The sequence below is a fragment of the Chrysemys picta genome, chromosome 3 (genome assembly GCF_011386835.1).
Source record: "Chrysemys picta bellii isolate R12L10 chromosome 3, ASM1138683v2, whole genome shotgun sequence".
In the NCBI taxonomy this organism is placed as follows: Eukaryota; Metazoa; Chordata; order Testudines; family Emydidae; genus Chrysemys; species Chrysemys picta.
The window spans coordinates 155,676,420-155,691,336 of record NC_088793.1 but is presented as its reverse complement, the minus strand read 5'-3'; the positions used below and the strand labels follow the sequence as shown (position 1 = coordinate 155,691,336).

The following is a 14,917-nucleotide window of genomic DNA, read 5'->3' as shown; positions in this document are numbered from 1 at the left end:
AGGTGCTCAGATACTCCAGTGATTGGAGGGGGAGGGATAGCTCGGTGGTTTGAGCATTGGCCTGCTAAACCCAGCGTTGAGAGTTCAATCCTTGAGGGGGCCATTTAGGGATCTGGGGCAAAAATCTGCCTGGGGATTGGTCCTGCTGTGAGCAGGGGCTTGGACTAGATGACCTCCTGAGGTCCCTTCCAACCCTGATATTCTATGGGAGCTGTACAAATAGATAGTATGCAGCTGTACACTTACTTTGTGCACACAAATGCAATAATTGCAGCTCTGTCTACACTGTGAGCTAGGGGTGTGTCATGGGGAGTATATACCCCATGCTGGCCCTGCAGCCAAGGGGTTAAGTACTGCTGCCCCAGGTTGATTGGCTGCTTCACAGCAGCTGTGAGAATAAAAGAGCTGGGAGGCACTAGGGCAGGGCTGCTGCCAGAGGAGCGAGCAAACTGGAGAAGGAAACTCCTGCCAGCAAGCTGCTGAGGAGCCTTGCAGAGTCCACATCCTGAGAAAGGACAACTGGACCAACAGGCTGAAAAGCCTATGGGAAGGTAGGAAGGAGCTCAGGGTGCAGCAGGAAGAGTTGTAGAGGCCCAATTCTTCCTGTTTGGCTTAAGGGTGCTGAGCTGCAACCTCATGGAGTTGGCAGTCCTGGGTTCCCATACTAGCCCCTGAGAGACTTAAGAACTGAGGGAGAATCCAGACCCCCTGGATACCAGGACCAGCTGACCCCACCAAGGTTAAAGAGAAAACCACATATCCCAGCCAGACTGAGTGAACTCTGGTGCAACACTCTACGTGGCCAAAGGAGGCGCTGTTGCATCAACGTACCAGCCCGCATGGTGGGATTCCCCTGCTTGTGTACACATACTCATGCTAACTCTCATCAGGCAAGCATAAGTAGAAGTGTAACTACAGTAGCACAGGTAGCAGCAGTGGAGGCACAGTTAACCTGCCAGTACCCATGCTACCATAGCTACACTGCGATTTATGGTAGCTGGTGCGAGTATGTGTACATGAGCAGGGGAACCACACCTCTAGCTTGTAGTGTAGACATAGCCTAAGTGTGTGGGGGTTACACATGCACAGTGGGTAATTAGTCACATAAGTGACCAACAGTGGCTATATTGCTGCAGATTTACCTAATTTGCATGTGCAAATCAGGCCTGCCATTGTATATGCATTATACCTACCATTCTACATCTCTAATACATGCAAAAAGCCTACTTTTCTGTGCTGTTAAATAGACAATGGCAAGTTGGATTCCAGGTGTTACCCCAGAATTTCTGTGACAATTTTTATAGTATAACAGTCACATTATCCTGGTTTTAAAAATATTTTTCTTTTGTTTGCTGCTGTGTAGAAGTTCCACACAAACATCAGGGAAAGGCTTAACCAGAGCTGGCTGAAAAACTTCTCTCAGAAAATGCGTTCTAGTCAAGCCTGGAATTTTCAATGCATTTTGATGCCATTTTCAAATTTTTCCAGTTGGGAAAATCAGAATGAAAAATGTTGCTTTAAGCCAACATTTCAAAATGAAACACCATTTTCAATGTCATGATATTTTGAATGAAAAACGACGATTTCATCATATCAAATTAACATTTTTGATCAAAAGGAAACGACATTTTTGTTTTAACGTTTCCGATTAGATACTTTTCAGAATTTTTTGTTCCATAACACTTTGTGACATTTCGACTTCCCGCTGTGATTCAAGGTGCAAAATAGTTTCAAAATGTCAAATTTTCCTGTGGGATGAAAATTCCATTTTTTGTCTAGCTCTAGGACTAACTCTGCAGAAAACAGTGAAACGGATGATACACAAAATAGTAACAAATGCACAAAGCAAACAGACAAAAATAGAAAAAAAATGATTTGCAATCTCTGGCAGTTGTAGTGATCGTAGGTGTTACTTGTAACTAAAGTAGGTAGACACAAAAATATGATTTGTGAAGTTGACAGTGTTCCTTCATAGTTTAGATTCCCACAAAAATGTTGGAAATTACCATACTCTGTCCCTTAAGGCTATCTGTACACTACGGATCCTGACAGTGGCACTGTCTGTACTGTTACAACTGTGTTGCTATAAGATCTCCCATTTAGCTACTCTTTGCCAGCAGGAGAGAGCTCTCCTGCCAGTATAATTAAACCACCCCAATGAGCAGCGTTAGCTATGTCGGCAGGAGAACATCTCCTGCCAACATAGTGCTGTCCACACCAGCACTTTTGTAGGAGAAACTTGTCAGTCAGGGGTGTGTTTTTCACGCCTCTGACCGACAAAAGTGCTAGTGTAGGTAAAGCCTAACTGTGTGCATTGCCGTTGGGACTGCCATTAACAGATCGCAAAATATAGAATAGGCAGTAATTCAAAATCCTGCTTGTGTGCATTGATGGCTGTAGAAAACAGTGCAGTTCCTGTCAATTATATCCTATCATAGTTGAATCCAATCTTGTTTAATCAAAGCTTGATTATTTGGAAAATGGGTTTATCCAAAACAAGGGTGTGTTTCTCAATGTGCACCAAATCCATTGCAAGGATCCTGTCTGTCCAAGACCTTTCCCCATGAGTATTAGTAGTAGTATATTGGTTACTTATTTGCACTTCCATGGCTCCTTCCATACAATGCTCTCAAAGGCCTTGGCAAACATTAATGAATTAGGAGCCAGATCCTCAGGTGGTATAAACTGATGAAGCTCCATTGAGTTCAGTGGATCTAGGAGCTAGGCAGATTTACACCTTTTGAGGATCTAACCTTAATTCACACAACACCCTTCTGATGTAGTATAGTATAATGCCTATTTTAGAGGTGGAGAAACTGAGGCACGGACAAATTTGTCACGTGATAATTAAGCCCCTTTGAAAATGATAGCCATGTGTTGATTTGTCACAGTGAATCAGTGGCAGAGCCAGGAGAGTCCAGGCCGCCTCTCTCTTGGGTCCCATCCCTCCCTCCCTGCACTGTGGCATTCTCCCCTCTGGTGAGGAAGGTGTAGCATCACTCCCTGCTGAGTCCAAGGATGCCAGACCTTAATTCAGCTGTGTGGAGGGAGTTCTGTGGAGCAGGACTAGATGCTGATTTCCCAGGGCTGAGTGTGCTGTCTCTACAGTGCTCCCGGCCAGAAGCTTGGTATTTTTCCATCTTGTGTCTCATTTATTAAAGGAATTGATTGATTTAGCTCTTCACCAGCAAAATGCATTAGGGAGTAAATAATTGATCGTAATTTTGCCCTGGATCATCTAATGAAGATGTCACTGGTTGGCTTGTGCATTTGTTTTCTGTTGTAATGGAGCATCAGTTGATATTAGGCTGTGCAGGAACCTTTTTGGAATAGATTTCTGACTCTGGGATTCATTTAATAAACCCATTAATCATTAGCAGTTCCCGGCAGCCTGACATGCTTGAGAACAAAAATCAGAAGCCTCTTAGGCCTCGATACACTTGAGCACGTCATCGGCAGCAGCAAGATGACTGTGCGTTAGGAGAGGGAAGCTGCCACTCTCCGACAGAACACTGTGATGCTGCGTCATTGCGTCCAAATACGAGGGAACTACAGCATGGTGACCTGACGTGGCAGCTTTGTCCCAAAGTTCGCGGTTCACTGCTAGCCATCCGAGGGCAGGACTAGTACTACAAAAACTGTGGATCCACCAAAACTTTCAGGGTCTGAAAAACATCAGAACCATCCCCCCTCACAGAGTTTTCCTCCTAAATCTTTGCTCTGCCTCTCAGACTCTTCCTCTCTCTGTCCCTCCTGAATGAGCTCCTTGATCTTCCTTGCCCACGCCCCAATGAACTCTGCCTCCTTGCTCAATCCAACCTCACCTGATTAGAATTTTTGATCTTCCCCATTGACCCCTCCTGGATAGACCGGCCGGTAGTGAAGAGACTCCCTCGTACTTAGGACTTAGGACCTTCTTGGACCACTGAATCCAGGTCCCCAGGATCCTACTGTAATCCTGCTAAATGCAGTGGTCCCAACTCTGAGCTGTGCCTCTCAGGGTGCAAGTGGGGGGAGCAAAGATGACTTTAAGACCTCAGTGTTTGCCCTAAGGGGTGTTCTAACTTATTGCAATTTTGAATGAATAGCTGAGAGCAGAGCACTCTGCTCATAGCGCCTCCCTTTCCCAGCATGCCCTCTCCCTCTCTTGCTGCTTCCCTGGCATTCCCCTACACTGGATACTGCGACAGGGGCAGTGCAGGGCCACTGAGTCACACACTTCCCAGGGAAGTGCCCTACACCTGGTATATTCACTGGGAACAGTTAGGCCAACTTAGCTGTGACTTGATGGTGGATCAGTCGCAGCAGAGAGGCAGCAGCCTAGTCCAGAATTGGGGCCAATAGATGTGGAGAATTAAGGCAACATCTACTTACTGAAAACACATGCTCTGGCTTATGTGGCAAAATAGGGACTGGAGAGCTAATGGAAGTGTTGAGAGCAGCTCTCCTTTCACCTCACTTGACTGCATTGGCATGTTCAACACATCTTCTAAAGTGGCCCCTGGGAGGCTCTTGGCATTTAATATCAGCCTTCCCGGGGGACTGCAAATAAAGGCTAGTACTTTAAAGGTGTGGCCTTAGATGGACTTGGTAGAGGGTAGCACACAAAGGATTCATAGAATCATAGAACTGGAAGGGACCTTGAGACGTCATCTAGTCCAGTCCCCTGCACTCATGGCAGGACTAAATATTATCTAGACCGTCCCTGACAGGTATTTGTCTAACCTGCTCTTAAAAGTCTCCAGTGATGGCGATTCCACAACCTCCCTGGGCAATTTATTAAGTATACTATTGCACTGCCCCTGCTCTGGCCATGTGAACTTTTTAAAACAAATTAAAAACCAAGCTGCTCACTGTACTGGGAGACAGTGTAATGTAATAGTTAGAGTAGGTGACTGGAAGTCAGCCGACCCTGGGAGTTCTCACCCCTGCTCCAGTGTTGGTGCCCTAAGTGATCTTAGTTGAGACATGTCACCTCTCTGTACTTCAGCTTCCCTCTTTGTAAGATGGAGATTATAATACCTACCTCACTGGGGCATGAGAAAAGCTGATCGACTAATAGCAGTGAGGCACGTGGAGAGCCTTGGATGGATGGGCCTATAGAATGCTAATTATAATGTTACATTGAGTTATTAATTATTCATATTAATAAGATAATAAACTGAGATCATCTCAGGCTTCTCCACGAATGATTTGCTTTAACCTTTCCTTACCTTGTTCCTTCTCCAGCCTCAGGGCACAGCTGCGCTCTTGTATCTCAATGGTAGACCCTCTCTAGGCTTCCCGCATTATCTAGGGCTTCCAGCTGGCTGCTCTCTGATTGGCTGAGAGGCGTTCTTTTTATATGTCAGCCAGCCTACACTAAGCCGAAGGTGACGATTTAAAATCATGTTGTTAATTCATAACGATGCTGAGTAGCAGTGACAGATGCCTCCTTGAATGATGTTAAAGCTTTGAAAAACAGTCCCAAGTCTCAGCTGGAGTTAGTATAGCTGGGATTTCAGAGGAAAGCATTTAGCACATGGGGTGCATCACCATTTATTGTGACCAGCTTGTGACCCTCTCTGCTCTATCCAGCCCCCTCTCCCCCCCGCCCCTCACTAACAAACACAATTCCACCACCTTGTAACAAGAGGCTGGCTTGTCTTTGAAAAGCTGTAACTGTAGTCTCTGCATCAGCTCATGTCTACTGTCACATCCCATCCGTGGTAGGCCCTCAGCCTGCAGAGTGGCCTCTTCTGGACAATCTGCTGCCTTTACATCTGGTACACTCTATGGGGACTCCCCTGTTCACAGCTATCCCAGAAAGCTCTGCGCACCTCCAGCCCTAGATCATATGAGAGTTGAAGCTTGTACTCAGCCCTACTGTGTACCTACCTTTACCTGATCCATTAAGAACCTGAGGGAAAGATAAAATGGTCTATTGTGAAGAAGTAGTAGGTATACTTACCTGAAATGATCCAAACAAGGGTTGTACAGGATGGGATAAAATAAGAACCCACATAGGCCTTTGCCCACACCCATATTTCAAAGCAAAGCATCTTGCAAGTTCAAAAGTGTTCAGTTCACTTTATTTTTTCCAGTATTTTTCCTTTTCTTGCACCTTTTCAGCACTAGGGCTGAAAGTGAAAGTGCCATAATGCCACGAGAGAAGCGGTTCTCAAAGAGTCTGATTTTTTTTTTTTTTTTTTTAGTTGACTTCAGCTCAGGCTGTGGGAGATCATCAGGTCTAAAAAGTCAGGCCCATGGAGTTGTCTTGAGATTTCCCACCTGATATTCAGATAGTTCAGAGGGCCCTCTGAACATTTACGCCCTTCTGTGAGCTCAAATCAGCCTCTATACCCGATGACTGAAGCATAGCTAATGCAATGCCGATTTTTAAAAATAGCTCCAGAGGCAATCCCGCCAATTATGTCCGGGTAAGCCTCTCTTCAGTACCATGCAAACTGGTAGAAACTACAGTAAAGAACAGAATTATCAGACACATAGATGAACACCATATGTTGGGGAAGAGTCAACATGGCGTTTGTAAAGAAAAACCATGCCTCACCAATCTATTAGAATTCTTTGAGGGGGGTCCACAAACATGTAGAGAAGGGTGTTCCACTGGATACAGTGGACTTGGAGTTTCAGAAAGCCTTTGACAAGGTCCCTCCCCAAAGACTTTTAAGCAAAATAAGCAGCCATGGGATAAAAGAGGGAAGGTCCTCTCATGGATCAGTACCTGGTTAAAGATAGAAAACAAAGGATAGGAATAAACGGTCAGTTTTCACAGTGGAGAGAGGTAGATAGTGGGATCCCCCAAGGATCTGTACTGGAACCACTGCTATTCAACATATTCATAAATGATCTGGAGGGGGAAAAGGAGAAAACAGTGAGCTGGCAACATTTGCAAATGATACAAAATTACTCAAGATAGTTAAATCCAAAGCTGACTGCAAAGAGTTACAAAGGTATTTCACTGTACTGGGTAACTAGGCAATAAAATGGCAGATGAAATTCAATGTTGATAAATGCAAAGTAATGCACATTGGAAAACATAATCCCAACTATACATACAAAACTATGGGAGCTAAATTAGCTGTTGCCACTTCAGAAAGAGTTTTTGGAGTCACTGTGGATAGTTTTCTGAAATCATCTGCTCAAAGTGCAGCAGTGGTGAAAAAAGCTAACAGGATGTTAGGAACCATTAGGAAAAGGATAGATAAGACAGAAAATACTATAATGAAAATATATAAATCCATAATATGCCCACACCTTGAATACTGCATGCAGTTCTGGTAACCCCATCTCAAAAAAGATACATTCGGATTGGAAAAGGGCAACAAAATGATTAGGGGTATGGAACAGCTTCCATATGAGGAGAGATTAAAAAACCCGGGACTGTTGATCTTGGAAAAGAGAATACTAGGGGGGGATATGATAGAGGTCCATAAAATCATGAATGGTGTGGAGAAAATGAATAAGGAAGTGTTATTTATCCTTTCCTATAACTCAAGAACCAGGGGTCACTTACTGAAATTAATAGGAACAGGTTTAAAACAAACATAAGGAAGTACTTCTGCATGCAGTACACAGTCAACCTGTGGGACTCATTCCCAGAGGATGTTGTGAAGGCCAAAAGAATAACCAGGATCAAAAAAAGAATTAGATAAGTTCATTGAGGATAGGTCCATCAATGGCTGTTAGCCAAGATGGTCAGGGATTAGGGTGACCAGATGTCCCGATTTTATAGGGACAGTCCCAATTTTTGGGTCTTTTTCTTATATAGGCTCCTATTACCCCCCACCCCCGTCCCGATTTTTCACATTTGCTGTCTGGTCACCCTATCAGGGATGCAACCCCATGCTATGGGTGTCTCTAAACATCTGACTGCCAGGAGCTGGGACTGGATAATAGGGGATGGATCACTCAATAGTTGCCCTGTTCTGTTCATTCCCTCTGAAGCAGCTGGCTCCAGCCACTGTTGGAAGACAGGATATTGGGCTAGATGGACCTTTGGTCTGACCCAGTATGAGCATTCTTATGTTCTCCCATTACCAATCCAATCCTTAAGAAAGGGGGCTTGGATCATGATGACTTTGAAACTGGTTCTTATTGCCCCTCTCCTTCCCCCATCACAGTTTCAAACCGGTTGAGGATTCCCTATTGTGTTGCTGCTGTATAAACCTGTTTATAAAGGGCTCATGTCTACGGCTTTACAAAGAGTAGTGGATGAGCGTCTCATCACGGGGGTCATCCGTTCCATATTGCTAAATGGGAGGCTAGTCCCGTTTAGAGGGGAGGTGTGTAAGGAGGTGGGGTTGCAGTATAGAAAGGAGCTCCTGGTGTGGAGAAAGCTGAGACTCACTGGAATAGTACATTTTTCTAGTAGTCCAGTTGAAGCCAATGGGGCTATTGGTGTAATAAGGTAATACTCTGTGAATCAGTGGGGGCCCAGAGCAATGACTTGGAGGGGCAAAGTTAACTTCCCCCAAAGTTAGGCATGTTCAGAGCCATGGTTTGGGCTTGGGCCTACCTTCATTTCAAAGAAGAATTGGTTAAGAGAGTGACGTCAGTTTTCAGAGCAGTTTATGGGAGGTACAGACGCCAAGAACAGGTGTTGGATTTGGCCCCGGGGGCTTGATTCTTGACAGATGCAGGACTAATTTGGCACACAATTTCCCAGGCTGGTAGCTTGCACAGCAGCTGACAGCACGTACGGTAGAATGTTTGGGATTCAATAGCTGTAGGATGAGGTGAACTCTGACAAAGAAAAAAGAGCTGCCAAAAGGCCCTTTGGGCGCAGTATATGTCTCCAAAATGCATGCTTCTTGCTTGTGTTGAAATCCTGGGCAATTCTCTCCGACAAGCCTGCGGGCAGCCTGTTTAAGCAGCCAGCTTTGATTTCTGTTAGAAGATGGTGGACGCTGGTCCTAAGAAGCACAAAAATGTGAGGCAAAGTGTAAAGTCTTTGTAAGCTTGGGCCTTTTGTACCATGCACGTTTTTCTTTTCAGGTGGCTAAATGCCGAGATCAAAAAGAATTTATATGCCCAGGAGCTAAAAACCTGTTGCTGTCTATCTTCATATCAAAGGGGTTAGAACGGCTGACCATATTGTGTTGCAATATTGAGGGAAGAAGGTGTTCTCTCTCTATAATAATGCAAACTAATGCGGCCTGAAACCTTTACAAATCAAAGTCAATGGGAGCTGCAGGTGCTGAGCACCTCTGAAAATCAGGGCATTCATTCTCCATTAATTCCCTTTGCATTAACAAAGCGTTGCAGGGCTTCATGGAGCAGCCTTTCCATCTTCCAGTACCAGCCTGGAAGTCACTGCTCCAAGCACTGGAGGCTTCTCCACTGACCCACTTCAGTCTAGTACCTCTCATATACTGGGTGATCTGTAAACAGCTGCGGCTCCTCCCTGCTTCTCTCTAAGTCAACATCAGCTCCCTCACACCTCTCCTGTCTTGTTGCCTCCCTCCCACCTCTCCTGTCTTGTACACCCGGTTAACATATACATAGAGGCAAGCAATGGATGAGACCCGAATAAAAGGAACCCTGCCCAGAGAGGGAAACGTTCCTGGGAGAAAGCTTGCCACAAAAACAGCGAGGGCATTAATGGGCCAATAACTACTAGCACACTCGACCCTCCCCTCTAGGGATAGCAGTAAGTCCCATTGAAGCCAACAGGAATTCCTCCTGAATGGGAGGGGGAGCACCACCCGACCCAGGCATCTCACGCTCCTATTACTATCTATTTGGCGGTCATGAAACAGGCGCTGTACAAACATAACAAAGAGACAGTCCCTGCGCCAAATAACTTACAACGTAAGTAGAAAATGAGAGACCACAGTTGTCTACAACAAGCAGAGGGGGTGGGAGAACCACAGGGAAATAATAAGATGATACTGATCAGCAAGAATGACATGGTGGCAGCGCACCATAACTAGTTGTTAATGTGTGTGATCGCTTTAAACCTTTGGGGCTCCCTTCTGCACTATTGGCATCAGGGGGAGTTTGGCCATTGAACTGTATGGGAGCTGGATTAGACCCCAGGTGACTAGCAAAATCTGCTACACCTCATGTCCTCCTCCTCACCCCACCCACACCATAGGGGAAGCATCCTATCCCACTTAAAGGAAAGGGCACCATTTCTGTCTCTCTTCCTCTACTGGAGAGAAGGGATCATCTTTTCTACCGCTATTGCCCTCACCCCTCATTCTCTTTGAGCCCCTCCCCTCACAGGGCCTTTTCCCAGCAGCTCTCCCTAGGTCTTGAGACTGTTTCGTTTCCAGCGTTCAGGGTGAAAGGATGCTAAAAAATGAGTTTGATTTTGTCCTGGTTTCTCCTCTCTCTCCTTCCAGGAATGGACGTACACATACAACCATCAGGTCCGCCAGCAGCAGCTCTGCTTGTCAGTGCACACCCTCTTCCCGGGCTCCCAAGTGCTGCTGTCACCATGCAAAGAAAGTGACGGCAAACAGGTGAGTCTTTGATTGATCTGTTGCTGTCTTTGACAGCCCTGGAGTCCTGTTTATCCCCAGAGCAGGTACAGCACTGGCGATGGCAGTATAAGCTTCCCCCACATCATCCCACCAGTGCGTTCTGGGTCCTGGAGATACTGCGCTAGCAGCAGTGGAGTCTCTATGGCCCATTCAATCCTTGGCCTCTCAGTTGAGTGTGTCAGTGAGCATGGCTCTTAGTGCCGCTGGCCATGAGGACATTGCCCATTAGAAACCCAACTGAAACCAGCAGCTCACTGCACACAGGCTGCCTGCCAGCCATCAGATGCTACCATGTTTCAGGAGTTAATGTTCTGGGTGGCGTTTGAACCACAGACCTAGAGGAGAAAACCTTTGTTGATGTATTATTTTTTGAAGCCTGGAGGCTAGGAAGAGGCTACCACCTAACATGAATACTGCTGACAAGGATTGTGAAGTGTCCTCAGTGACTTCAGTGGGAGCTGTGGGTGCTTAGCGCCTCCTAGGACTAGGGCAAGCAGAATCGAATGATTTCGTTGTTTAAATATCTTCTGCCATCTCCTGGTATTTGCTGCAGCTTGGGTTGAGCCACCAGTATATCTAAAGGGTGATTATTGTTATACAGCTGTTGATACTGCTAGCGCCAACCCCTGAGCCCTCACTCATATCCCTCTTCCCATGTCTCCCTGCACAGCGATGGGGTAAAGTTGGTTCTCATATTGAGCACATGGCCTCGCGCTTCTGCCTGGACACTGAAATGATGGGGGACACCAACGAGAGCACCAGAGAGCTCGTCATCAACCCCTGTGAGAGCACGGCCATGAGTCAGCGCTGGGACATGGTGATGTCCTGACCGCCTATGGCAGTCATCGAGCAAAACCAGCCACGAGAGCTTCATTGGAAGCAGCCATGGCACACAGCAGAGGCTGTTGGGAACTCAACAGCAAAACCATTGGGCGCCCTTGTTCATTGTGAGGTGGGAGCAGGAGTAAAAAAGGGTGAGGCAGGGGAGCTCCAGGTGGAAGAAGGGATGTCAGCTGTGACCTGCAGTTAGTGGCCAGTTGGGGTGATAGAGTCAATGAGTACACACAACCAATCCCTAAATGTCTTTCAATAACACTGAGTCCTGGCTGAGGCCTGAGGACGGCCCTACTGAAATACGGTGTGTACAGTATTTATTGTTTTACTGCAAAGATGGAAACTTTGGTGGAAGAGCCTTGGAGAGAAAGTGGAGACCTGGACACAATGAGACACATGTCTAGTTGGCCGCACGGGTGGCGGGGATGCTGGTGGGTGGGGGAAGGAGATGCTAAAGGGAGACAAAAATGGTTGCCTGGGGGACGAGCGGAAAATGCCAAGTAATCTTTGCACTTTTCATGAATGTGAATGAGCTTGACTTCTGCAGGCAGCTAGAATGAAGCTATATTGCACGTTCCTGTTTGTACATAGTCTGTACATATGGCGTACAGAGAGTCCATGCTGTCATCTGATGCGTGACACCAGAATTAAGATGACGGGGGGAGGTTGCACTGCTCTCTGCTCTCCAGGCATGGAACCCAGCAAACCACACCGTGGGGGCCGAATATCTGAGCGCACTAAATCTACAAATCTTTCTGACAACATGAGGGGAGCAATAACAATGTTACTTCTCCTGTCTGAATGGCCCGGGCAAGCCAAGATCATTGAGTATTCCCCATTAACCTCAATACATGTCTCGTGTTTCACATCGGGCGTAACTCAAATGTCCACACTACATCACCCAAGTAATATTTTGCTGTTTGAAGGTAATTGTGCCATATTTGCGTTTTCCAATCTGCTTAATACAAAAGCTGGTGCTAGCATAAGACCCTGGGGCCTGAGGGGATGGGGCTTCTTTCTGCATGGTACAGATGCAGGTGGGAGTCACGCAGAGGGCTTTTGTAGAGAGCAGGAGAGAGGAAAACCACCCCAAAGCTGTTGCTGCCTCCCAGAATGTGAGTGTTGAAGGAAGGATTTGGGATTCCCCCAGCTGCATCACTGAGCAGGAAGCCGCAGCTCAGGAGATCCCTGAGGGTTCTCTCTCCCCTGTGGCCATTAGTGCTCATGGGTATGGTAGAGGTGACATGTTTAGGTTCCAGGAAGCAGGCATTGGCCAGAGGTAAAATGCCAACATAATGGTTGTGTGGGGTGAGGGGATTCAGTGGGAGAGGGAAGTGGAGACCCCAGGATGTGAAGTTGAGGGGAAACAGTCCTTTCTGAGCCAGTCTTCAGGTTAGGTCCCAGCATAGCAAAAGGGGATGGAGGAGTAGGACTTTCCAACAGCATAGGACTCACCAAGTCATTCCACATAGGGCCCCACACAGATGTCTTCTGAGAACAAACGTTGGGTGGGATTTTTAAAAAGGTCTAAGTGACTTGAAAGTCAATGAGATTTGTGCTCCTGAATCACTTAAGCTCCTACAAAAGTCCCATCATCTGTGCCGGCTTCAAACCTGTGACCTGGAGGTGAAGCACCCCATTATCCAGTTTGCCCAGCCCATCTTCTTGGATATAGTACTAGGGATAGGATTTCTCTGCACTAGCTTCTCCCATCCAGGCATGGAGGGAGCCATGCATGTAAATCACCTGGGCATCAAGCGCAGCACCAGCATAGCTCTTGTTATTTACACATGGTCCCAGGGTATATCTGCTTTTCCATCTGCTGCAGACTAGGTTACTAATCAAATACGCCATCATGGGGTGAACCTCAAGGACTTGAATTGTGAAAGGGTTCAAGGAAGCCGTCATTTCACAGCAGTGCATTGCACCATTTTCATTGCTTAGCTTTCCGATGGAAAACGAAACAATTAAAAATAGAACTGGGGAAAAAAGAAAACCCAATTCACAAAGCTGTCAATGACCTCGCTGGTTACCTTATTTAATTGAGCCAGTGACTATTGTAACTGCTTTTCCCGCTGCAGATGACAGGTAGGCTGTAATAATTCACCGTCTAATAGTGATGGGAGGGGCCAAGAGGCGAAGCAGCCCTCAAATGCTTGGGTTTTACCTTGAACCCACCTGTGTCGTGTTTGCACTGTGATACCTGGATGCTGCATCGTTTCTGCTCCCTGCAAAATAAGCAGACAAAATGCTGCCTTTGACTTTTTTGGTAAGAACTGCTGCTGCTCTCCAGCGTTCTCCGGGCAATCGATTTACAGCTTGGCTCTGGGTTCTAAATCTGGAGTTCTCTGCTTTAGCAGGTTTGCTCCCGCCCAGAACTGGGTGAAGAAACTATTGTGCAGCTAACAAATCATTTTCCACCGTGGGTTCAAAACATCCATTTTGCTGATGGCCAAAACCAGTGTTTTGGACAACAAACCCTGTTTTTCACCTTAGCAGAAAATCAAAGCGCTACCTCACTGCACATGTATACACGTGCATTTGTGTATGTGTATATGTGTGTGTTAGTGTAGGTGTGTCCATTTATGTGTAGGTACATATGTGTGTGTGCATCTGCATTTGTGTATAGATGTGAAGTGTAGGTGCATTTGCACTTATGTATAGGTGTGTAGATGTACGTTCGAAGAAGCTCTTGGTTCAAATTCACTTCACTTCCCTGATATGGTGAGGTGGATCTGAATACTATTCCAGGGGCCTAACCCTCTGGGCCAAATCAGGTCTGTAGAAGGCTCTAATTGCAGTGCAATTGCTGTGAGATGGCTGGGGGCAGGCGACAGAGAGCATAAAGATAGGGTCTGCATCCCCTGTGACTGTGGAGCTGTGCTACACAGGTGCTCCATCAGGCACCAGTGAGGAGGCTTGGCACAGAGAAGCTGGATGTAGGTGTGGAATTGCAACAATGCATCAGCCAGCCCTCCACCCACCTACTGTAGGCACAGCAGCTGCAAAGTATATTGCAGTCCTGAGGCTGCAGAAGCCACCACAGAGCAGCCTGGAGGGATGAGTCCATCCCCCACATCCACCATGCAGCCCTTTATCTGAAGCCTGTTTCGTGGCCCAGAGCGCGAGATCAGCCCTCTGATCAGCAGCATATTTAGAGCAACGTCAGCACGACTCCCATGAAACTCAGTATGAGCAGTCATGCAACTCTCCAGCACTTTGCGAATGTTCTCTCTCATGAAAAGCCTTGCTTTGGGTGGCAGTAGAAAAGCAAGTGTTGGTGAAATCCAACTCAGCCCCACAGGTTTAATTACCTTATTAAAATATTCTGGCTACTGATTAACTTGCTTTTTTTATGTTTGTTTTTTCCCCTTCATATTTATTATGATTCCACCTGCCATAAACCGGGAGCTGGGAGCCTTTTGACAAGGTGTCTAAGTAGGCTCTAATATTTATACCTCTGTGCTCTCAGCAGCAATGCTATTTGGCAGCTTTTTACACTGATCGAGGAAGAGAAGATAAGGTTCTAATCCTGGCTGGGCTTGTGACCTTTGGGTAAGTCACTTGTCCTTGTGCCTGAGTGGAAGCCATCT

The 14,917-nt window shown here is 46.4% G+C and overlaps 1 protein-coding gene across 1 annotated transcript in view; it reads left to right on the top strand.

The window, feature by feature from the left end:
• GALNT14 (polypeptide N-acetylgalactosaminyltransferase 14) overlaps positions 1-14,667 on the top strand; it is a 192,735-nt gene extending 178,068 nt beyond the window's left edge. Inside the window, exons 14-15 of the mRNA XM_008175015.4 lie at positions 10,350-10,469; positions 11,161-14,667. Coding sequence (XP_008173237.1) covers positions 10,350-10,469; positions 11,161-11,319 — 279 coding nt within the window. The 3' untranslated portion in view covers positions 11,320-14,667. The remainder of the gene's footprint in view (positions 1-10,349; positions 10,470-11,160) is intronic.
• The last annotated feature ends 250 nt before the right edge of the window (positions 14,668-14,917 follow it).